Source organism: Triticum aestivum, chromosome 6B, assembly GCF_018294505.1.
Source record: "Triticum aestivum cultivar Chinese Spring chromosome 6B, IWGSC CS RefSeq v2.1, whole genome shotgun sequence".
In the NCBI taxonomy this organism is placed as follows: Eukaryota; Viridiplantae; Streptophyta; class Magnoliopsida; order Poales; family Poaceae; genus Triticum; species Triticum aestivum.
In genome coordinates, this window is record NC_057810.1 from 725,005,558 (window position 1) to 725,030,800 (window position 25,243).

General features: G+C 43.6%; 2 protein-coding genes and 1 pseudogene across 3 annotated transcripts; all 3 read right to left on the reverse strand.

Annotated features, from left to right (window-relative positions):
• Nucleotides 1–5,280: 5,280 nt before the first annotated feature.
• LOC123135238 (cypmaclein) lies at nt 5,281–6,911 on the reverse strand. Of its 2 annotated transcripts, none has more exons than XM_044554300.1 (2): nt 6,679–6,911; nt 5,281–5,852 (listed from the first exon to the last, which is right to left on the reverse strand). In XM_044554300.1, exons 1-2 carry the CDS (start codon nt 6,811–6,813, stop codon nt 5,625–5,627), a joined length of 363 nt encoding a protein of 120 aa, XP_044410235.1. In that variant the 5' UTR covers nt 6,814–6,911; the 3' UTR covers nt 5,281–5,624. The 2 variants fall into 2 exon arrangements, with proteins under 2 accessions (XP_044410235.1, XP_044410236.1); XM_044554301.1 differs by lacking the exon at nt 6,679–6,911 and adding an exon at nt 6,208–6,597.
• Nucleotides 6,912–7,528: 617 nt separating this feature from the next.
• Nucleotides 7,529–11,517, reverse strand: LOC123135239 (4-hydroxybenzoate polyprenyltransferase, mitochondrial). Its single transcript, XM_044554302.1, has 9 exons — nt 11,035–11,517; nt 10,580–10,715; nt 10,164–10,285; nt 8,986–9,055; nt 8,741–8,890; nt 8,509–8,644; nt 8,320–8,416; nt 7,966–8,190; nt 7,529–7,859 (listed from the first exon to the last, which is right to left on the reverse strand). Exons 1-8 carry the CDS (start codon nt 11,469–11,471, stop codon nt 8,118–8,120), a joined length of 1,221 nt encoding a protein of 406 aa, XP_044410237.1. The 5' UTR covers nt 11,472–11,517; the 3' UTR covers nt 7,529–7,859; nt 7,966–8,117.
• Nucleotides 11,518–13,537: 2,020 nt separating this feature from the next.
• LOC123139795 (receptor kinase-like protein Xa21) lies at nt 13,538–17,266 on the reverse strand (annotated as a pseudogene).
• Between the last annotated feature and the right edge of the window lie 7,977 nt (nt 17,267–25,243).

The following is a 25,243-nucleotide window of genomic DNA, read 5'->3' on the forward strand; positions in this document are numbered from 1 at the left end:
ATGAAATGGCAGAGTTTGTCTTGATTGACAAAGAAAATTATGTGCAGTCTTCCTAGGGCAAGTAAATAAATATCAATAAGCCACTCAATTTTCTCTGAGCATTCCAAAAAGAAACTTTCTCCGTTTAGCGACTCCAGCGGGCCTGAGGAATTTACCACTTTCGGTCCAAGGTTTGGGGCTACTTATAAAGATTGGAGTTGGTGAGTTCACACATGTGGGTTCAACATCCTTTTCAAATAACCACTTTCGGTCCAAGGTTTGGGGCTACTTATAAAGATTGGAGTTGGTGAGTTCACACATGTGGGTTCAACATCCTTTTCAAATAAATAAATACACACATCCCCACAAGTAGAATTAACAACCTTACAAGAGACCCAAGTATATTTTACTCACATGTGGGATCTATCATAAAAAAATAAAAAAATAACATCCCCACAAGTAGAATTAACAACCTTACAAGAGACCCAAGTATATTTTACTCACATGTGGGATCTATCATAAATAAATAAATAAATACAATACTTCTTTAGAGACCAACTTTTTTTTGTAAAAGGCACAGATAAAAACACAAAAGTGTGACTTCACCTCAAAACTGATTTTGGTTTAGTTTCTCTTCCATACCTACTATGGTCATTTAAAATTCCTTGACGTTGCATGTCTCTCACTGTATTTTTGCTATTTTCTCTAATCATAAATCACACAACGGCTACAAGGACACTAACGTTACTTGACCACCTCCTAAGTCAATGGCTCCGTGGCACCGCATAGGCATCGTGCTAGTAAAACTACAAAAAAAAGTTTTTTCTTTGGAGATGGGATGTACAGCTACATCCCCATTCACATTAACCCCAACAATCACTATAGATTAATCCTAATTAATCAACTAATCATATTAGCATGGGCCCCATCGTTGTCATTATTTAATCCTTAACCACACAGCTATCCCTCATTACTAAATTTCTTTGTGAATTGTGCTTCTACGTAACCTCAACTATTGATAACCATAAGATCAAAATGTGTGGCATCAGCAAGTAATGCATATACTCAACTATACTAATTTGTCCCTGCAAATCACGCCGCATCATCGAGTCATGTATGTTTATTTCGTAAAAATCAAATCATACATTCTAGTTACAAGTTATTTTCTTTCCCTTAATTTTTTAATTGTCATGGTCGGTATATGTGTTGAACGTTTAGCGTAAAAAAAAATAGAGTTCATGCTTCACATTTTTGTTAAAATATAATGGTGTGTTAAGTTCAGTTCAAAAGACCTCGCAAAAAAAAAGTTCAGTGCAAAAGATTTTTCTCCTGTCATACATTATTTTTGTCAGATACTTCTGATCTTATTATTTTTATAATGTAAACTAAAACACTCTAAGCTACGACTCGTCCCCTGGTCAGGGTTTCTCTTTCTCTCTTGCGGATGTTGCTGCGCTACTCTTTCCTTCTCACGGATTTGGCCGCTAGGGCACTCATCCCGTCCAAAGCTTCGCCGGTGAGTCTGTGGATCTATATCCATGCCGCACGCAACTCAGGTGGCCAGTGGCAGGGACGAAGATCATGATGCCTCAGCTCCGGAAAGTAGTTTAGGTTAGGTTTTTATTTTCTTGCAGGGCAGTGCTACATCTTCAAACTAGTCATCAGATCTTAGATCCTCCTCGACATTGGCCATCGGGATGGAGTCGATGAAGCTCCAACGTAGATTCCTAAACGTCTCCTGTGGCGGCGAGGCTAGGGTTTCGCATCGTGCATGAATCACGATGAGGTTTGGTGTCATGCTCTTCAGATCGATTCAAGAGTTCAATGGCAGCAACTGAAGCTCTGATGTGTTGGTCCATACGTGCACAAAGACTTCTGTGATGTCATCGACAAGGTCAAGTTAGCTCTAGTAGGGGAGCAGCGACACCGCACACCAGCAGCGATATCGATCATTTGGTGGTGTTGCTCAATGTAATTTTTCTCATGTTGGGATTCATTGTACTAGTTATGAACCTTTATGATATATCCAATTCCTAGAAATCAAGAACACTTCTACATTTTGTTTTCATTGCTTTTAGTTATTTTTAAGCACCTATTTTTAACACAGTATGATCACTGATGCTCACATAGACATACTTACACTCACCCCTATAAACACAAGCACGCACATCCAATCCTATGAGCACATTTGAGATACTGAGCCGGTACAACATCTTGAGATTGACGAAGTCACCACATGTGCCTAGTAGTAAATGAAAACGTCTCCTCCCACTGAATGAACATCACTGAAAAGTCTGAAATAAATCCAGAAAAATGAGAGTGCCAGTTGGTGCCAATTATAGGACTTGAACCCTGGTAGGCATTGGGGTAACCTTTGAAATGGGTACCCATAACTAGTGATTTCGGGCATGCTTGGTTCATAGCTGGACTTCACCACACGTTTCTTACTAAGATGTGGCATGCCACAAAAGGTGCACTGAAAAATTGGTCTTTCAGTTGTAGCGAGATTTGGCAATGTTATGTGCATATGATAGTACACGATGACCATATTTTAAACACAAACTAAACTTTCTTGTGAATATATTATGAACATTTTTTTATATAAGGTGAATATTCTCTTAAAACAAACCAAACAAATTACTAGATCTAATTTTTATTTTGTGAATTACCTTATCTATTTTATTTGGCCATTTGTTTTCTGTAATAAAAATCGAACCAATAAACAACAACAGAAAATCAGAAACTGGAGATAGGGTACCAATCCCCCTACCTCTTAAATGCATTCAAATGATCTACCATTTGAGCTACATCCCCTTTTATTATCTTGATATATTATCCCCCAATTAACAATTCTATTGAATTACATGTTTAAACGGGAGATATTTTTTCTTACGGGCGTTTAAATAGGAGATGTTACAAAAATAGTGCTACCCAGAGGATCCACAAGACGTTGCCCCATTATTCAATCAAGCAATGCCGAACCTCAAGACATACACATATTTGCTTTCCTTCCAATACTACGTATTTTGCAATCCTGATACATAATCGATGAGTGCACAAGAGGGGAAGATGGAGCTTAGATCTACGTCTCTTGATCTCCTCCTCCCTTCGTTAGGACCCAAATAGTTTGTACTATTATTATTGGCATATCATATATGATCCACAATGAAAGGAAAATCGACATCGGTCAGATACACGAACGCTAAGATGAATAATGGATGGATGAACACCAGCTAGCCGCAGAGATTATTGATGGATGGACTTATAATTCACATTCCACCTTGCATGAGGGGTGCTTGATTAGTTTAGGTAATGAGCATTTGGGTTTGCCGTTCTTGGAGTTTTTCATCTTGGCACAGCAGGGGCACTCGTTGCGCGTGTGATGCCCGGTGCCGGAGGGGACACAAGTGCACTTGCCGCAACAGATATTTATTTCTTTTTGTGATTTTACTTTTCCTTTTCTTTTTCTTTTCCCTGATACATGTTGACTTCTTTAATATACATAGTGCGTTTTTTGTATATGCGCGGAATATTTTATTAATACGCATTGAACAATTTTCACATATATGATGAACATTGTTTTAATACATGTTTAAACATTTTTTAATAAATTTAATCAGTTTTCAAATACACGCTACATGTTTTGGAGTGGTAGAAACATTTTGTAAAATTACCTGTACAATTCTTTTACATTGTAAAAACATTTTCTTAAATTTTACAAACATTTTATTGATACACATTTCATTTTTAAATATGAAGAATTTTTTTTTCAATTTTATTTAACATTATTTCAAAATTACGCAAAAAAAAACATTCTGTAAACATTTTCTTAAAATGTCATGAACATTTGTTTGAAACTTATGAAAATTTAAAATGTCACAAACATGTTTGTGAATAGTACAAACATTTTTAGCAATTGCATGAACAAAATGTTTACGTTGCATTCACATTTTTAAACTACACAATGAACATTGTAAAAAAAATGTGAAGTAATTTTTGTAGTATGTATATTGGAAAGTTTTTGAAATATAACCAAAATTTAAAAATGGAAATAAAAAAGGAATGGACAAAATGAATAAACTAAGCTAACATTTGTAGGTACAAATGAGCTAGCCTACTGGAGCGTCGCTCGAGGCAACTGCTCCACAGACTCTCCCCTCAATGTTTACCAACACTTGAAACTTCTTCTTTTTACTAATGAGGACGGGGCGTCGACCCGTTGGCTAGGCAGCTGAGGTTGCTGCCAACCCACCATAGTTCAAGTCATGGCTTGGACGCATGATGCTCGCGGAGTTTCTCCTATAAATAAATGCCAACAAGGGTTAGCCCTTGGGTTGGTCTCATTTTTTTTTCTTTTTACTAATACTAGCACAATGCACGTGTGTTGCGATGAAACCATAAAAAAATGTGATGAGATACTACTTGCTTTAGAGATCATCAAAAGATGATGGTGTCTTACGACTATTGCAGAGTTTATGAATAAAAAAGAAGGCATGAATATAACGGAAGGTTGTGTTGTAGTCATTGAGGAATTTTAAGCGACCATTGTAGATTTTTCTTTTGCAAGATTTACAGTGAGATAAAATTTGAGAATGGATATGAGTAATTTGTACGCACAGATTATGGATTTGGTAGAAGGACAACGTCAATGACCCAGGGGCGACGCTAGGGGTATTCTTGGGACTTAATGTGAATACCCATAATTTTTACAAAACGATGTTGATTTTGGTAAAAGAGTAACAATTTTTGAAAAACAGCAATGATTTTGGCAAAATGAATACACATGAATACACGGTTGCAAATTTCTGAAGCCGGCACTGCAATGACCACGCTAAAATTGCAATGTGTTTGCTCTCTTTTGCTATGCTATAAAATTGGAAGAATTGGTTGGACAGGGAAATTAAAATCAAGACCATAATTTTGAGTTGGAGTCATATGCATTTATAATATGTGTCTAAGAGTGTTATTCTCATACAGTTAGCAAAAAAGTTGAGTCACTTATTTTGGGACGGAGGAAGTATATGGGTAGAGGAAAAAATCAAATCGATGAACAAAATAAATCTAAATCTGAAAACTAGAAACTGGAGATGGGATCTACCATTTGAGCTACATCCCCTATTTTATCTTCATATATTATTTCCTAATTAAAACTTCTAATGACTTACTGCATGTTTAAACAGGAGGTTTTTTTTTTACAGACGCTTAAATAGGAAGACACGGTAGAAAATAGTGCTGCCCAGCTAGACAAAATAAAAGGATCCACAAGACGCTGCCCCAGTCATCCAATCGAGCAGCACATACTGAACCTCAATCCAACCACACTGCTTCCAACACTACATATTTTGCAATACAGATACATAATGGACGATGAGTACACAAGAGGGGAACGGAAGATGGAGCTTCGGTCTACCTCTCATTGATCTCCTCCTCCCTTCATTAGGACCTAAACAAACAGCTTATACTAACATTATTAGCACATTAGCATACACGATTCTATATGATCCACAACAAAAGGGAAGGAAAATGGCAGGCTAATTAAGATGAACACCAGCGTCGAGCGGCGGCGATTATTGATGGATGGGATGGGATCATAATTTTTAGCCCGCCTTGCATGCTTGCTTGCCTTGGCTAGTTTGGTTTAGGTTTTAGGGGCACTTGGGTTTGCCGTTCTTGGTGTTCTTCATGTTGGCGTAGCAGGGGCACTCGTTGCGGGTGTCCTGGCCGGTGCCGGAGGGGACGCAGCTGCACTTGCCGCAGCAGATGTTGCACAACTTGTTGCACATCTCGTTCTTCCAGTTCCTCCCGCACCGCGCCTCGCACGCCTTGGGGCAGTCTATGCCCAGCAGGGTCCTCCCGCCGCCGCCGCCCGCCGCCTGCACCGTATACATGTACGATCATCGAGCATGCAATGGCTACACAAGATATGAAACTGAGCACCATATATATATATCTTCATGGTCTGAAACTGTGTGGAAGTAAATTCATGGTTGCAGATTCAGAAGAAAAAGAAAAGGAAAAGAAATATAAACGGAGGTAGGCATATCAAGCAATGGCATTTCACCTCCGAGACAATCAACAGAGCGTGGAGACCTAATTAAAGCAAGAAACTTTCATTCTTTGCCATGCATGCGCGGGAAGTGATTAATTAGTTTAATCAGGATAGCTAACGCGTCTCTGGGTTCGTAACATACGTTCAGAGCAAATGCATGTGTTCGTCTATCTGTTTACCGAGGAGGAACCATCAGCGTCCACGGCCACGAGCAGGGTTGCAACGAGGAGGACGACGGCGGCGGCGGCGAGGAAGAGAGGCTTGGAGACCGCCATGGATGGATGGAGGAGGTGTATGCATGCGTGGAGAGGTAGAGAGAGCGTGCATTAATAGAAGCAAGCCCGTCCGCCACCTTCGGACGGCCGCGCGCGTATCCTTCTCTGCCTCACGTCTATTTATATATGATCAGCAACTAGATTCATCCCCTTTTTTTTTTCTTTTTGCAGAAGAAGAGTAACTGATTTTTTTTTTGCAGGTGAAGAAGAGTAACTGATGACCCCGAATACAATACAGAGAGCGGCTAAGCTTAGATTGAGAATAATAAACACTAGCTATAGGAAGATTAGTCTGAACTAACTTGTGACCGGTAGCTACTGATTGATTATGAAGAAACTGGGAGTTGACTCCGCGAGAAAAGTTTGATCAATTACCATCAGCTGACGATCATCACCGTCACCACCCGGAGCCGGTTGATGCGCGTCGGCTGCCACCGTCGCCGCCGCCAGGGTGACCGCGAGGACGGCGACGAAGAGGAGGAGAGGGGGAGCGATGGAGGCGGACGCCATTGCCAGGGAGATGGAGATGGAGATGGGGGATGGGGGAGGGGGAGAGGATGCAGAGTAGTAGTAGGAGTAGATAGTGTCGGTTAACAGTGGGTCACGCCAAGGGTGCCATGGCCTTTTCAACCTGCCCTCCAGTGACAATGTGTGGCCGCGTGCACTGCACACAGGACACCGAGATAGTGATGGCGTCGGTCCGGCACGGGCGCAGAGTGCAGTTAGCGTGCTGCTCCGGTGGGTGGGTGACAGACACTGAACCGACTGCACTCTGTTCACCAACAGAATGGGAACAGAGCGCAGTGCACCGACCACTATGAGCGGCACCCCAATGTGGCGACACGGTGGAGAGGCTCATCAATACACCTCTCAACTGAACGTGCACAGACGTGGTGGGAAATGAGAGGTGAATAATTTTGGACCCCTTTCTGAATCACGTCTGCTCATCCCCACCATGCTACAACTGAACGTGCACTCACAACGTTTCCAAATTGTTGTCGGCATGTAAACGGACAGTGCAACAATGCAGAACGACTGCAGCATATCAACATTACCGCACTAAATGCAGACTGAAATACAACACATCTAAAGTAGGATGCTCCCTCCGTTCGGAATTACTTGTCGCAAAAATGGATGTATCTAGACGTATTTTAGTTCTAGATACATCCATTTCCGAGACAAGTAATTCCGAACGGAGGGAGTAACATGTTAGACCCCAAACAAATGGCAGGTGCACAAGAGAATCCTGACAGGAACCCCATGGTGATAACACAATGCACCACAGATCTTTCAGTATATTTGTTTTGCCCAGCTGCTCTGAGACTGAGCTAACTGGAGGTGTGAAAACTGAATGGGAAGATCCACCGCCTTCCCAGATATACAGCGTTAGGCTGAGTCGTGTTTTTGGATCGCATTTTGTCGAGCGTACATCAGAATAATCACATAGTAAAATGCACAACAATGTGTTATACAACAATGCTATACCCTCTGTTTCCTTGATTTATCATCGGGGACAGAATGGGGGAATGCCGCAAAGAAATCCCCAGGAAATAAACCTGCTAGACAACAGCACAACTTATCAATCAGGATACGGCTTTAATATTTATGACTAGAGAAGAAACTCAGAAAAGCACAAGTTATTAATGGACAGAAAGAACTTACAGATGTTTATTCTGCAGCATACTGCATTTAGCAGATGACAAGGTTAAACAATAGGTCTATCCTTCCGGCACTAGTCACAAAAATGTACTGGTGCTGTCAGAGCTATCAAAATCCTATAGAAAAGAACAACAGGCACATCGTGCCTGACGTATCTAGCATGATGCAAGTCGCCCGAGCAAAATTCCACTGGACACCAAAGCTCCAAACCACTTATTTGATACAAACCTGCAGATTAGGAATTAAACAAGACAGGTTTAATTATTTAAGCACTTCAAGGTTGTAAGTAAACAATGAATACACAATTTCTTTTAAATCTCAAAATGAAGAGTGAGGATTCAATGTAAAGGAACATACTTCCTGTTGCAATCTGCACGGTCAGATAAGTCAACGGTTGAAATCTGCCATGCCAAATGTGCGGCTGCAGCTGTCAGAAGAGGGTAGTAGGGCCATGCTGTCGAACATGATCAAAGCATGCCGTCAACATTATGTTAAAAACAATAAATACTCTTCATAGAACATGACATTCTGATAATGAGCACCAACCAAGTTCGGCATTGTAGCCACTGAGCACTAAGCTGCCAATGGATGCAGCGCCAAAGGCACTGATCCATTGCTTGGTCGAATCCCCAAACCTTAATGCTGTGGACTTGACACCTACTTTGAGGTCATCTTCTTTGTCCTGACATGTAACGGATACGATCATAAGAAACCACCACAATCCCGATGAGTTGCTTTTGCTCAGTTTAGATATGAAAGAATGCCACTAGTAAAATACCTGATGTGCATATATGGTATCATACACCAATGTCCAACATATACCAGCAGTATACAGTGGAAGGATGACTGCAGGGTCTAAGCTCCCTCTGATAGCAGCCCATCCTAGCAAAGCTCCCCAGTTGAAGGTCAAGCCGAGATATGCCTGAGGCTGTCAAAAAATGCACCAGAAGTATTTAAGTAATCACTCTCTGTAATATCAAGCAATATCATGGTAGTACGACCTAGCATTTGTGTACTACATACCCAAAATGTGAACCTCTTCATCAGGGGATAAGAAAACACCAGAAGAAGAGAAGATGCTCCAAGAACACGGCTACATGGACAAGTAGACAAATTTAGAGGTGAATATTACAATAATGTTGGAAGGAAATGCATCTAACAAGCTCTCAATCTAAAAAGCACGGACACGCCAGAATCAGCCGAACTGCCGTCCTGATACGGCGGGATACGGGGATACGCCGGGATACGCTGGGATACGCGAACTAAGCCGTGTCCCACGAATTTCGATTAATAATAAGGAAAAAATTACAGGGATACGGTGGGACACGTCTGGGACACGTTTGGGACACGGCCCAGCCCAAAACCAGCCTCGGTCCAACCCAATACGAAACCCTATATGTCTCCCGCACCTTCTCTGTCATGAGAACGAGGTGCTCCCTCCCAGGTCGTACTGCACGAGCCGCCGCCTCCTGGATCGACGCCGCCGCCGGCGACGCCTGGATTCGGCGACCGCTAGCCCCAGCACCAGCAGCCTTTACTCGCAGGTAACCCAACAGCCTCTCCTATTCCTCAACCTCTTCCTCTTTGATTCGTCATATTTCTACCATTAAGCTGCTGGATCCTGGATGTTGCTTGCTATCTTGTGCTGCTGGGTTGAATGCTTGCGCTGCTGCTCCATGTTGCTTCAAGTATGTTTTGTCCTCTAATCTTTCAATTATGTCTTCTCCTCTAATCTTCTTTACTGTTTGTGTTTGATATGTTTTGCAAGATGGACGCAGCTTGCAATGACAACATGGCATGGGGGGATGAGGATCAATCAAGCACTTGGCAAAAAAGATTTCTTTCTTATTAATTTTCTGTCTTAACTTAATATTACATGCCATATTTTTATTTTATTATATATATACTCGCCGTATCCCCGAATGGCTGTTTTGGGAAAATGCCGTATCCCGTATCCCCGTATGCGTATCCCCGTCTTTCCGTCCCCGTGTCCGTGCTTCTTAGCTCTCAATCTTTTGGTGTTTGTGACAACTATAACTAAAAACAAATCAACAGGCGCGTATTAGATTTTAAAAGATACTTTATGTGCATTCCACAAAATGTCAATTACTACTATACAATTTGTTTGGAAGAACTTTGGAGCATCCAGAACAGGCAAACTGCACATTCCACTCACACAAGCAAAAGAACACAGAATTCACCTGAAGTTGTTAAGTTGGAGAAGAATGCCCAATCCCAGCAGTAGCTGGCCTCCGAGGAAGGCCACTCCTTGAGATGGGGTTAGAGCGCCTGATGCGAAAGGCCTGCTTTTGGTGCGCTCAACCTACACGAGAAACGTATCCACCATCAATTCACTGCATGATCCACTTGAGTGAAGTAATTTAGCAGTAGTAGAACACACAGATCTAATAGTACAACATACACCAAACTTGTCTGTAACCTCAGTTAGCATATTTTCCTCTCCATGGTTTCACTGTGCTGTTAGTTTTAGCTGTTGGTGAAAATTGCAGCCTATCCCTTTTCATGTTCACGGTTGCAAGAATCTGAAGGGCATTTTCAGCAACAGGCAAGATCTGAAGCGTTGTCTGCAACCAGGAAAAAAAAAGAGCAGAATCACCTTGTTATCAATGTCGCGGTCGAGAAGATCATTCACAGTGCAACCAGCCCCCCTGAGGAGGACAGCTCCGCACCCGAAGAGCGCCAGCATTTTCAAGTCCGGGAGCTCCCCCGGCATCGCCGCTATCGTGATCGACCTGCGAAGCAAGGGTCAAAGGAGCTCTTTGAGCAAGCTGGTAGGAGTACTTGGTAAGGCATATAACAGGGTAATAAAAGTTGCACTGGTGCTGACGAGCATGCTCTGTTTTCTTCCTAAAGCCCAAGATCGAGCATGGACTCAAAATTTTCAATTTTGACTAAATCTATTAACTGAAAATCTGTTTGTGCGCACAGCAAATCTGAAAATGTGAGCTGGGGCTGCTCTCTACTAATCTCTTGGTGAGCTGATCCTGCTGATCTACGCTATGGTGGTGAGAGATGGTTAGTAATGTCAGTAGAAGGAACTAGCAAGCGTACCACATGCAGGGCCAGGCGAGGAGCCAGGTGCCGATGGGCTTGTCGAGCCGGGCGAGCATCGCGTACGGCCGCGCCGCCTCCGGGAGCCACCTCTCCACCCACGACGCCGGCGACGGCGGCGGCGGGAGGCTCTCCTCCTTGTCCTTGTCCGAGTCCTTGTCCCGGGAGGAGGTCGAGAGCGCGAGCGAGAAGCTGCTGGGCAGCAGGATCCGGTCGATGTAGAACGAGGAGGCCGCCGCGGAGGCGGACGGCGGGTGAAGGCATGGGCCGCGGCGGGTTAGGGTGATGAGGTGGCGCCGGGCGGCGGGGTTGGGGGCGGGAGCGGGGGAGGGGGAGGGAGAGGAGGTGCTGGTGTGGGGGAACGGGGAGATGGCCGGGAGAGCGGCGACGCGGGCGCGGCGGCGGAGGGCGGCGGCGGCGGCGCGGAGCAGGGCCATGGATGGAAGCTCCAGCTGATGGCTCGGCCGTGCTTGTCAGTTTGGGCTTTGGGCTACCTGACGACACTTCTATATCCAATCTTATCAAAGAATGTTTATACAATGTGATAATGAATGTCTGCATAATTTTAAAAATTTTATTTCGTCTCATTTGAGAATACGTACATGATATTTAAAAAAACGAGTGTTTCAGAAAAATGTACATGACAATTTAACAAAATGTTTACATACAATGTGAAAAAAATGTCCGTGTGCTATAAAAAATGTACGTGACATTTGAAAGAAAAATCATAATTTCAATGTAGAGTGTGGGGTCCTCTTAGCAAAAACGAAATATTCACGCGTTTAGGAAAAAAAATTGTGGCATTTAAGAAAATGTGATAAATGTAAAAAAATGTTCATGTAGTTTTTGAAAAAATCTTTCATGCCACCAAGAAATGTTCAATGTGTATTTAAAAATATTTAGTAGTATGTGTTTGAAATAATGTTCAAGACAAGTATGTGGAAAAATAGTATATAGTGTATTTGAAAAATGTTCCACATCTGTACCAAAATAAACAATGTGTATCGTATTTTAGAAAACCTGAAGAAAACTGTTGAAGAAAAACATGCGTTGTATTTTACTGTTTTCTATTAATGAGCGGAAATGTCGGAAAAATTGCAGATTCTTCAAGTTAGGTGATTCCTGCTTACGATGGCAGGGACAGCTTCGTCTGGTATTCTACCCATCACCTTTCACCAAGTCAGTCAATATTGTCCTCGCCTCAACATTACAACATACTCCATCCTTCTATAATGTAGTGCATATAGATTTTCTACAAAGTCAAACTTTACAAAAACTTTGACCAAGTTTGTAGAGAAAACTATTTATATCTACAATACCAAATGTATATAATATGAAAATATGTCTTGTGATGTATCTAAGCATATGTATTTGGTATTCTAGATGTATATATTTTTCTCACAAACTTGGTCAAAGTTTGTAAAGTTGGAGTTTTAAAAAATTCTATATGTGCTATATTGTGGAACGAAGGGAGTACATACAAAAGGCTGCAAGACTTGACGTGGAGAATACATCACCACATCCAGTTGTGGAGGGTTCGTGAACCGCACGTCGAGAGCTTATGGGCGCGACCCGTGTCGGCAGTCCAAAAGATCATGTTTAAGCCTTCGAATCGGGGCGGGCTGGTCGGTTGATGAAGGTCCAACCGCCCCAGGATCGGCCGAGGCCGACCTTGCTTCCACACCAATGATGATGGAGGGGTGTTGAAGCACATGGTTTCGGCGTATTGGTTGAAGTTGAACTCGAGGCTTCCGAAGCAGATGGTGTCGACGGAGGAGGGTAGCGAGCACCCTTGGTTGTCGACTTCAAGCTTGAAAGAGTCGAAGGAAAGTCTGGCCAGACATCAAGTCGTCGGGCATGTACAATGATCCAACCTTAGGTCTTTCTCCGACCAACATAGCCCTCGCCCGAAGCGCCAACAAACGGTACGTAGAACCGTCAATACCATAGATGGGTGGCGAACACGGCCGGAAGTATCATAACGGAATTCACACAAAGTGGTTACCCAGGTTCGGGCCCTCTAGCAGAGGTAATACCCTACGTCCTGCTTCTAATCTGCATTCATGGTGCATTACCACGTGCAAGAGATTACAAGAGAGATGATGTATGACTACCGAGAATATATTTCTACAATAGTAGATGGGATAGCTACCCCTTGCCCCCACCTTATATAGACGACAAAGGCTAGGGTTTACACAGGAATCCAATCGACCTCTAGCTGCCACTACCTTGGCTTGTAGTCCAAGATGGCCGTCGAGCTCTATCCAGGCCTCCAGGCTCCTTCCTGTCGTCGGGTCCCCTCGAGGCCGCATGGGCCCTGTGGTGGGCTCCCCCTCGATCAACCACCCTCAATGTACTGCACAGTCATTCCCTGTCTCCACCTTGCATGTGCCGCTATCTGGGAAGAGAGGAGGGAAGATGGTAAGAATACCATACGAATAAATAAGGTGATATGTAAAGTTGAAATATTATTGTACCAGCGTTGTTGCACACCGCTATAGTACCTTCAAGATAATAGATTCATATCCATGAGAGCTTTTAATGCTGCAATGACTTGCCGCTTGCATACTGGAAAGGCGCGTGTGAATGTCTCTTAGTGTTAGCAACTCTTTCAAAGCATCTCCAATTTGCATGCGATCCGTAGGAATTTCCATTGAACATGAAACTCCAATATTCAAAATTGAATTGATGCAAGCAATTGTTATATCTCCTCTTCTATCAGGATTTGAGGTGTTTGCTTCTCCATCCTCGTCCTTTAATAACAACTTGTGATCCACAATATTGGCCACTCTTTCTGCAAGTGCATTCTGAACATATCTGTGAAGACCTAGAGCTTCTCCAAGCTCACCGTCGGTTGGTCTTTTCCCAGTAAACATCTCCAGCAACAATACACCATAGCTATACACGTCACCCAGGATTGAAACCTCGTTGCCCAGACCATACTCTGTAATCATCAAAACAGAAGAATTAAAAACATTGAAGTTATGTGTAAGAAAACGTTTGAGCATTTGTATTATCTCCATTGTAGAGTGCTATGAATACATATTTATATGATGGCGTACTTTTGATATTTCGGGGGAAAATTACGACAGATAAATGATTGGCTAGTAGCCTGGAGGCATACCTGGAGCAGCATAGCCAATTGTTCCTCTCATGGCAGCCCAGCCACTTGATTCTCCTAACAAATCACTCTGGTCTTGATGCAGGGCTCTTGCAAGGCCAAAGTCACCAACATGAGCAACCATGTCATTGTCAAGGAGAATATTGCTTGGCTTGAGATCACAGTGAATAACTGGCAATGGCCTGTGTTGGTGAAGATAATCCAGTGCAAAAGCCACATCAATGGCGATGTTGAGCCTTGTGATTAGATTTAACACACTATCTTCATTTTCCTCAAGAGGCTTGTGTATCCATTGATCTAAATTTCCATTCGGAAGAAATTCATACACAAGAGCCTTGAAATCCTGGCTCTGAAAATCCATACTTGAGCAGACTGTCAAGATCTTCAGAAGGTTCCGATGTCGAACACATCTCAGGGTCTCACATTCTGCAAGAAAACTTTGAGATGCACCACGTTGTTGGAGATTGAACACTTTCACAGCAACAATGACCTGCTGCTCATGGATCACCATTCTTCCCTTGTACACCGAGCCGAAGCTTCCTACTCCGATGAGGTTCTCGGAAGCAAAACCATTAGTTGCACTGGCTAATTCAGCATAAGATACTCTGATATGCAAGTCATTGATGGGCGACAGGTCTGCGTTAGCTTGGTGTGACTTGCTCCTGCTGTACCAGAAAGCAAACAGTGCTAAAATGAAGATAATCAACAGCACTGCACTGCTTATGGAGATTATCATGATAAGCTTGAAGGACCGTTTCTTGGTGGTCAGGACGGAGCAGGGATGCAACTTCATTGCAGGGATACCCCCACACAGTCCTTGGTTTCCCTCAACTGCGGTTGCATTCGCATCAAGAAATATTCCCTCTTTTGGGACCTCACCTTCAAAGTAGTTGAATGACAGGTTCAAACTACCAAGGCCTTTTATTCTCCCAAGAAACTCAGGAATTTCTCCCGACAAGTTGTTATGTGAAAGATCAAGTATTTCCAGGCCTTTCAGCTGCCCCATTGATGCCGGGATTCCACCTTGAAGAAAGTTCATTTGCATCTTTAAAAATTGCAGGCTTTCACACTCACCAATAGAGGCAGGAATCTCACCAGAAAATTGATTATCAGACAAATCGATGTCTGTAATATGTTTTAAGCTACCAATCTCCAGTGGTAGCGACCCATTAAACAAGTTGCTTTGGAAGTACATGAAGTCAGATAAGGTAGATATGAGGAAGATTTCCTTTGGAATCGGACCACTGAGCTTATAGTGCTCGAGATCCAATAGTTCTAAAGGACAGCTCCTAAGGCTGGATGGAATAGGTCCATCAAGTGAATTTGATCCAAGAGCGAGTTTATTCAATAATGTGAGATTGCCAAGGGTTGGCGGAATTTGCCCTGAGAGATTGTTCAAATCGAGGTATAAGTAGCTCAGCTTCTGGAGTCTACCAAGAGAGGAAGGAATAGTACCCTCGAAAGAATTGATGCTCATCAGAAGATATGATAAATTAACAAGGTTCCCGATGCCTTCAGGAATATTGCCACTTATCATGTTGTTGGACATACTGAGAGCGTGCAGTTCTGTAGAAAGATTGGCAACTGAATTTGGTAGCACACCTCGAAATTTGTTGCTGCCGAAATCAAAAAACTTGAGACGGCTGCTATTAGTTAGACTGGACATGAAGTCCCAACGATCATCTTCATTTGCATGTAGGTGATTTTGTCCAAGGGTTAGGACTGCCAAACTTTTTAGGTTATGTCCAAGACAAGCCGGGACTGTTCCTGAAATTATATTCACTTCTACTGCAATTGTGCTAAGCATAGAACAGTTGCACAGCCAAGGTGGAATAACACCATGGAGCCTATTATCCCCTACATTAAATGTGTTAAGTACTGGAAAGTTGAAATTTTTCCCACTTGGCAATGATCCAGTTAGCTGGTTGAACTGTAGATTAAATACGCTGAGAGAGGACATATTGAAAAGAGAAGAAGGAACTTGTCCAGTGAGCTGATTCGTGTCTAGATATAACTCGGAAAGAGCATGAAGGTTTCCGAGGGAGGAAGGAATGCTACCTGAAAAACTGTTCTCGGCGAGAACAAGACGAGCAGATAACATATGAAGGTTCCCTAATGATTCGGGAATAGCCCCACTTAAGCTATTAACTCCCAAGCTTAGGTATACGAGTGAGGAGAGGTTTCCTAGCCAGGAAGGGGGGCCACCATGAAGGTTATTTTCTTGCAAAATGAGGACAGACAGAGATGACAGTGCTTGCAATGGCACAATCTCCCCTTCAAATCTGTTGGTTCCAAGATTAAGGGTAGTTAATGCCGAGAGGTTTCCCAAGAATAATGGAATCAGCCCTGTGAGTTGATTCCCCCTCGCTTGCAAATTCTTGATTCTCTGAAGGTTACCAAGAGAAGAAGGGAGTGAACCTGTCAAGTGATTGTAGTTCAGGTCAAGACTTACTAGATTTAGGGGGAGGTTGCCAATCTCTGAAGGGATCACTCCTGTCAGTTTGTTGTACTGCATCCAGACTCCGCGCAAGCTGAGCAAATGACCCATGTCTGGAGGTATTCCTCCGGTGAGGTTGTTGTATCCAAGGCTGATGCTCACAAGCTGCTGGCACTGTGATAGTGATGCCGGGATGCCACCTTCAAAGAAGTTGTGGCTCAGGTTGACATGCCTGAGGTCGAGGAGACGGGCAATCTCCGATGGTATGGCACCGGAGAGACGGTTCATGGGAAGCTGGAGCATTCTCAGGTAGGTAAGGTTGGCTACTGAGGGGGCAATAGCACCTGAAAGGCCTAGGTTGCTGAGGTCCAGCGCTACGACACGCCCACGAGCGCCGCACGTTACGCCCCGCCACCGGCACAGAGGGAGCGACCGGTTGCCGCCCCATGAGGCCAGTGCCGATGCCGGGTCGCTGGTTATCAGCGACTTGATGGACACCAGCGCAGAGTGGTCGGTGGCGGCCTCAGCATGTCCAAGGGGACTGGCTGACCATCGGTGACAAGAATTGCGAAGACTGGCTGACCCGGTGGCCACCATTGCCAGGAAGCAGGCGAGAGGATGGAAGGCTGCTTCCGTCGTCTTCTTTTCTTCTCTCTGTGTGTGTGTGTGAACATGGCAGGCTGGTCACCTAGCTAAATACAGAATTTTGAGGAGCAGCCAAATTGAACTGGTAGTCGATTGGTCGTTTTCCTGTCAAAAGCTTAGTCAATCAGACATGATCATATTTCCTGGCCTAACTTGTCAACTACAAAAGGTGGTGAGTCAAAATAAAGGGAAGAAAGTGCTCATTTCCTTTCAAAACTTAGCCAACCAGATATTTTCATTGGCCTAACATCTTTGACTAAGCCAACCACTTAGCCAACCAGACAGTTCATGGGTAGTGGTGAGTCAATAAAGGGAAGAAAGTGCTCATTGACCTAACATCTGGGCTCAGAGCGAGTCCCTCCGCGGCAGACACTGTATCCTTGATAATCTTCGCTGCTACCACAAGTCCAACTGTCAATCTATTTTAATTCTAAATACATCCATTTTAATACATTTTGATGACAAGTAATTCCGGACGGAGGGAGTATTTATTTATTTGTTTTTGCCGCTGCCGCCACCTCCGGCCTGGTGCGCCGTATCTCTCAATTCTCTCTATGTGGACCGAAAATGTCGGGACCGAGAGACGATAAAGAATGAGAGGCTGATAGTATTACATGGTGGAGCCGTGGATGAAATGTGATGTTTTCTTTCTAAACCCCGAGATCGAGCATGAACTCAAAATTTTCAAAACCTGTTAACTGAAAATGTGAGTTCAGGATTATCTCTCTACTATATTAGCCTCTTGGTGAGCTGATCCTGCTAATCTACGCAATGGTGGTGAGAGATGGTGATGTAACTAGCAAAGCGTACCACATGCAGGGCCAGGCGAGGAGCCAGGGGCGAGCATCGCGTACGGCCGCGCCGCCTACGGGAGCCACCTCTCTACCCACGACGCCGGCGGAGGCGGCGGGAGGCTCTCCTCCTTGTCCTCGTCCCGGGAGGAGGTCGAGAGTGGAACGGTATAAGTTAGTACAATGGTAAAACTGAATACAATGATAAGTTAGTACAATGTTGAGTCACTTATTTTGGGATGGAGGGAGTATTTCATATCATTCTAAAATATGTACATGATATTTCCAAAAACTACATGTTTAAAAAAAATCTGAAATTTAAAATATGTTCATACAATGTGGAAAAAAAAAGTCCTTCTAGTATAAAAGAAATGTTAAGTACCATTAAAAAAATGTAGGTGTAATTTTAAAGAAACATTCACGCGATTCGGAAAACAAATCATGGCATTTCAAAAATGTTATAAAATATAAAAACATATCTGCGTAGTTTAAAAAAAACTTTCAGGCTATCAAAAAAAGTTCAGTGTGTATTTGAAAAAATATTTAACATGTATTTGAAATGATGTTCAAGACAAGTATTTGAGAAAAAAAATGTATATGGTCTATTTTGAAAAAAAATGTTCAATGTGCGTCAATAAAACATGTCACATGTGTACTAAAACGTACAATGTGTGTTGAAAATAAGTTGATATGTGTTGAAAAAAAGGAAAAGGGAAAACCTGAAGAAAGCTGGTGAAGAAATGTACAAAAGAAAAGAAAACCGATCCGATGAGAATAGCACACAGAAAAAAAACTTACTCAAGCGGGTGTGAGGAGCTTGTAGGCAGCAGGATTCGGTCGATGTAGAACGAGGAGGCCGCTGCGGAGGCGGAGGGCGGGTGAAGGCATGGGCTGCGGAGGGTTAGGGTGATGAGGTGGCGCCGGGCGGCGGGGTTGTGGGAGGGAGCGGGGGAGGGGGGAGAGGAGGTGCTGGTGTGGGGCAAAGCGGAGATGGCCGGTAGAGGGGGGCAGAGCCATGGATGGAAGCTCCAGCTGATGGCGCGGTTGGGCTTTGGGCTGCTTGATGATGCTTCTCCCCAGAGTTTAATTAGAGGCTGACGTAGTAGTGAGTGAATGCTTCTGTTTCGGGCCCAATAAGGATATTGCGTAGGTGGGCTGCAAATTAAGCCGGTGCAATCTTCTCAAAAAATGTTGAGCTGGTGCAACCACTCAAGAGAAACAAAGTTTCTACAAAAAAAAACTGGAGCAATAAGTTACAGTACCATAATTTCCATCATGAAAAGGTTGTCCCAAGAGATTATGTGGTGTTTTTGTTTCACAGATGGAGGCAAGTGTGATGTCAAGTTTAGTTCGTTCGGTGGATCTCCGGTTTCAATTTGTGTGTCTTCTGTCTTCTCAATCTTCTTCCATGGTAGTTCATCGCCAAAGCAACGGTTTGGCAGTTTGCCTTGCAAAATGGCGTGTTCCCGATCGTAGTGCATTCAGTGAGCTTAGGGCCTCACCTGATTGGGGTGGGCAACTCATGTTGTTTTCAAAAACCTACAAGCTTAATCACCTGGCTCCTCTTCCGGTCCAACAACACATCTCAGTGTTATTGCCCTTCATGGGCACGAACCAGTGGCTTCTTGCCCACTATGTCACCCGCGATCCTTCTCCCTCCCCATCACCATCTTCCTACGCCGGTCTGTTCTCCCTCCTCCCTAGTCGACGGTCATTGGTTGAACGACATGAACAACCTCTTCCTCCATCGACACTAAGATATGTAGCTTAGCCAACGACATCGTGGCAGTGGAGCTGCCAATGTTAGTGCAGTTCTCAAGGGATCGACGCTCTCTGGTGATGGGTAACCTTGCCAAGCTCGATGACATGGGAAGAGAGTGGGAGAAGTAAGATGATGGAGGGACCCTAGATTCACTTTTAAGTATAGTCTACATAAGCTGGGGGGGGGGGGGGGGGGGGGGACATGCATCGAAAACTCGAGCGAACAGAGATTCGCTTGGACCAGTGCTAGTAAATGCAAAACAATTAGCCCCACAAATGGTTTCTGTAATTAGCGTAAGTTTGATGATTTTTTTTGTTTTCCCTTTTTATTTATATTTTGATATATCCTTCATACATATATTCTCAAAATAATTCAGTTAATTTACTTAGGAAAACTAAAAAATGTTCACTAAATATGGAAATGTTAGCTCAGTTTAAAAACAAATTGTTAATTTTTTAATAAACATTGATAGAATAATGTTTGTCACATTTAAAAAATGTTCACATCTTTTAAAAAAGGACGTGAATTTGCGAAATAAACTAATACAGTTCAAAAGATATTCACGTAACTCAAAACAATGTTTCGTACCATTCAAAAAATATACATTGAATTTTTAGAATGTTCACGTATTTCAAAAATATGTTCTGAATATCTATTTTACAAAATTCACATAGTTCAAAGAATGTTCCCTATCATTCTATAAAAATAGTTGAGCATTTAATTTCAAAGTTTTTAAGACATAATCAAAAAATGCTCAAAACTTTTAATTAATAAAGTTATTAACGTATTTGAAAAATCTTAAATGTGTTGAAATATGTTTTAGATGTATAGCAAAAAAATAACAAACTCTATAAAAAACGTAGATACCCCAACTTATATTTGAAAAATTGTTAATCATTTATAAAAACATTACATTTGCATTGGAAAATCGCTCCTGGCATGTTTTGAGAAAAATAAAAATACTATAAAAGTAAGAATGAAAGAAATGGAATCAAAGAAAAATAAGAAATGGAATAAAGGAAAAATAAGAAAAGGAACAAGGAAAAATGAAAACTAGAGAGAAGGCACAGGAAATCCAAAGGAAACCGATGCAGGCAGCGTAAAATAGTGAAAACCCACAGAGAAAACAAAACTTGTGTGTTGGCTACATTAGTAGGCCGGCCCAGAAGCGCAGCTCCGCGGTTGACGCAAGCTGGAGTTATGTCTCGCAATAAGTGTGACATAGCTCCTGTAATAGGGCATAGATGAAAGGAACAGAGGGCCAAACTCGATGATTATTGAGGAAATCAAAAGATTGAAGCAGGAGAGGAGTGAAGTAGCTTTCTACCGAGCCGAGGAGGGAAGCTCGACGGAGAAGGTGTTCTGGTCTCAGTATGCTGAGGCCGAACATCCGGTGCCCCTGAGCGACTAGCTGAAGCAGCTGGTCGAGCTCCACAAGGTCGCCGAACAGGCCATGAAGGGCCTCATAGTTCGGCTGTGGCCTACGGAAGCCATGCCTGGGAGCTACTTCGGGCTAGTGGGGCGGCTGGTGGACGCCTGTCCATGGATCGAAGTTATCAAGCGCTCCGTCTGCATCGAAGGTGCCCGTAGGGCCCTTGCCCGTGCTAAGGTGCACTGGGGCAAGCTGGACGGTGAGAAGCTTGTGAAGGACGAACCACCACCGGGCAAGGAGCATCGCAAGCCCGAAATGTATTATGAGGGCGTCCTCAAGGGTGCCCGCCTTATAGCGGGTGAATGCTCCAAAGATGTAATTTTTGAATAGACTCGCATTTGTTATCCTGTATGTTGGAAACTTGTTCATATGCGCTAAGCAACGCTTGTGAATTTAAAATATTATCTTCTGTGCGGCTGTTTATCAAATCTGAGAGATGGCAAGTCGTCGGCTTCAGCCCCCATGCCACGAGTGCTGGGGTGTTCGGGATAAACTTGAGCGCTCTTATTCCCATTCTTGGGTCCTTCGAGGGAGGCGCTCAACGCAACGAACCAGGCAACCGGACTTATAGTGCTTGAACACTCTCACTTAGCCATAAAATTCTATAATTTTAAATTTCGGCGAAGCCCTAGTATTCGGAAGACCGAGTTCAGGGCGCTATCCACGCCTTGGCCGGACAAAGCCGACTCCTCGCTCTAAGCGGCATAAGTCTTTAGGGAGTCGAAAACCTCTCGAACAGTGACCGGCTCTCGCCTTATCATGACGGTCAGTTTTAGCTTTCTCCACTGATGTGCTCAACCCAGCTCAACCGGGGCACAATCGCAGTGGTTCTCCCAGCGGTACCTTAGCCGATATAACGGAACGTAAGGTACCAAAACATGGGAGCCGGGCAAACCCAACTATTGACCCAAGACATGATTCGGAGCCGATGCATATAATGCCATAAGTTCGGGGTGCCGCACTTGTGAAAGTGTCCGGACTCTCAATGAAAGCACCAATGTCGGTGTCAAAACCGGCGGATCTCGGGTAGGGGGTCTCGAACTGTGCGTCTAGGCGGATGGTAACAGGAGACAAGGGACACGATGTTTTTACCCAGGTTCGGGCCCTCTCGATGGAGGTAAAATCTTACTCCTGCTTGATTAATATTGATGATATGGGTAGTACAAGAGTAGATCTACCACGAGATCAGAGAAGCTAAACCCTAGAAGCTAGCCTATGGTATGATTGTTGTTCGTCCTATAGACTAAAACCCTTCGGTTTATATAGACACCGAATAGGGTTAGGGTTATACAGAGTCGGTTACAATGGTAGGTCTACATATCCGTATCGCCAAGCTTGCCTTCCACGCCAAGGAAAGTCCTATCCGGACATGGGACAAATTCTTCAATCTTGTATCTTCATAGTCCAGGAGTCCGGCCAAAGATGATAGTTCGGCTATCCGGACACCCCCTAGTCCGGGACTCCCTCAGGTCGCCCGTAATGTACATCCCCCTGTGCATCAGCCTAGTGGCGGAGACATGCCTAGGGCGGCCCGTAATGTACATCCCCCTATGCATTAGCCCAGTGGCGGATACATGCCTAGGGCAGCCTGTAATGTACATCCCCTATGTGTTAGCCCAGAGGCGAAGAAAAGTCTAGGGCATCCGTACATCCCCCTGTACGTCAGCCCAGTGGCGAAGACAGGCCTAGGACAGCCCGTAATGTACATCCCCCTGTGCGTCAGCCCAGTGGCGAAGACATGCCTAGGGCAGCCCGTAATGTACATCCCCCTGTGTGTCAGCCTAGTAGCGAAGACAGGCCTAGGGCAGCCTATAATGTACACCCCCCTATGCATCAACCCAGTGGCGGAGACAGGCCTAGGGCATCCTATAATGTACATCCCTATGTGCGTCAGCCTAGTGGCAGAGGTAGGCCTAGGGCAGCCCGTAATGTACATCCCCCTATGTGTCAGCCCGTAACAGCACCCCTTGCAATTCATTCTATAAAGTACAAAAAATCACCGTAGTGAGCTAGCTTAGCCTAGCCCCCCCCCCCCCCCCCCCCCCCCCGCATCACGCCATCTAAAATAGGATACTCCTGGTGCAACGGTTGCGTCTAGCATATTGAAAATGTGGTGCGCCTGAAGGGAGCTCAAAGCGGAACGGACCAATCGGGAGCTGGTTTGCTTCACTAGTTTCTTTCGTTCATTTTCCTTTTTCTTTTTGTTCATGTTTAAAAATGTTCTAAATTTATAAACTTTACATATTACTTACGTAATTATTCAAAAACTTTACCTTCCATTTAAAATTACATTGTAGAAAAAAGTGTTCATTTCATTTTTGTTAAATGTTCATAAGATTCATAAGTTTGTTCATGACATTTACAAATGTTATGTGTACAAAACATTATTTATTCATGTAATTTTAAAAAGGTCGTTTTAGCATTAAAAAAATTGTGACATTTAAAAAAAACGTAACACCAACAAATGTTCCATATTTTTTATAACAATCATGTCATTTATGAAAAATGCACAATGTGCGTTAAAAATGTTCACCGTGTATTTTTTTTAATGTTCAATGTGCATTTAACAAATGCTCAACATGTATTCAGAAAAATATTCGACATGTATTTGAAAAACGTTCAATCTGTATAAAAAACATGTTCAATTATTTGGATAAAAAGTTCAACACGTATTAAAAAAGATTTTCAACTTGTATCTAGAAGTAATCTTTTTCTTTTGCATGGTTATCTAGAAATAAACAATCACAATGCATAGATGAATCATGTTCAACCTGTATTCAGAAAAGCCGACATTTTTATATACAAGTTCAACATTTCTAAAATACAGGTTGAACGTGATTTTAGATACACATTCACTTCTATGCATAGACGACACAAGCAAAGGTCATTCCGCGTGCATCGACCCTGACGGTGAGACCGGGTCACCACACTTGCAGTAAAACTCGAGCGAACAGAGATTATCACGTGCCCGCGCTAGTATCTGCAAACAATTAGCCTCACGAATGGTTCTGCAATTTTACTCTTCTAGTAGAAGCCTAAAACATGCTATATATTTTTCCACCTCTGAAATGAAGACATGAAAGCCACACTGCGCAGGCGATGGACGGAGGGATGGAGCCTGACGCCGCAACAACCTGAACACCTTTTGTCTCTGGACGGATGGATCGGGCCTACCTGGTTAGTGGTAGTACGATAGATGGACGTGGCGCCATGCCAGCTAGTCAATCGCTTGCAGACACCCTCTCCTGCTAGTGGCCACTTCTCCCTCCTAGCTACTCCCTCCGTCGTAATATAAGAGTGTTTTTGACACAGAGTAGATCTCATACTACGCAGCAAAAGCTAAGCTAAGCTAGCTAGCAGCTAATTTCCACTACACCATTAACCACTAGCCATTAGCTAGCCTAGCTGGATGAGCTAGCTTAATTAGACGTACAGTTCGATCTTGACGTGTTTGGCCTCCTTCATTTGCCAATATCATACGGTTCCCGATATTCCAGCTCTCTCCTTAACAACTGACACGAAGCTACAACTAGCTAGCTAGCTGAATCATCAACCAAGCTAACACACCACCATCATGTCATATCATATTATCATGTCGTACATAACACCACCAGGTTATATGCAATTAATCATTATTCTACGGGAAGCCATTCGGCGCGCTTTATTCGTCAATCACCAAGGTTACACCATTCATAAGAGCGTCACTAAGGGCATTTCTAACCGATCCCATATAACTGGTTAGAGGAGTAAAATCTCGGTTTTACTCCTCTAACCGGGACCTTGGAAAGGGGAGATGGCCAAGAGAGGGGTGAAGCGGGCGCGGAGTAGAGCCATGGATGGAAGCTGATGGCTTGGTCGTGTTGGCAGGTTGGGCCTTAGGCTTGATGACGCTTCTAGTTTAGAGGCCGAGGTAGTGAGTAAATCTTTGTTTTGGCGGGCCTAGTAAGGCCATTGCGCCGGTGGGCCGTAAAGTTAAACCCTCTATTTTCATCCTCGTGAGGCCGTCCCGGCCGAAGAGGTT

Excerpts from the sequence above, each read along its gene's own strand:
- LOC123135239 (XM_044554302.1), bottom strand. The coding sequence starts at position 11,471 with ATGGCCCTGCTCCGCGCCGCCGCCGCCGCCCTCCGCCGCCGCGCCCGC. Across the intron at positions 10,286-10,579 it reads ACCGCGACATTGATAACAAG|GTTGAGCGCACCAAAAGCAG; the intron begins GTGATTCTGCTC and ends TTTCTCGTGTAG. Across the intron at positions 9,056-10,163 it reads CTCCAACTTAACAACTTCAG|CCGTGTTCTTGGAGCATCTT; the intron begins GTGAATTCTGTG and ends TTGTCCATGTAG.
- LOC123135238 (XM_044554300.1), bottom strand. The coding sequence starts at position 6,813 with ATGGCGTCCGCCTCCATCGCTCCCCCTCTCCTCCTCTTCGTCGCCGTC. Across the intron at positions 5,853-6,678 it reads GTGATGATCGTCAGCTGATG|GCGGCGGGCGGCGGCGGCGG; the intron begins GTAATTGATCAA and ends TATACGGTGCAG.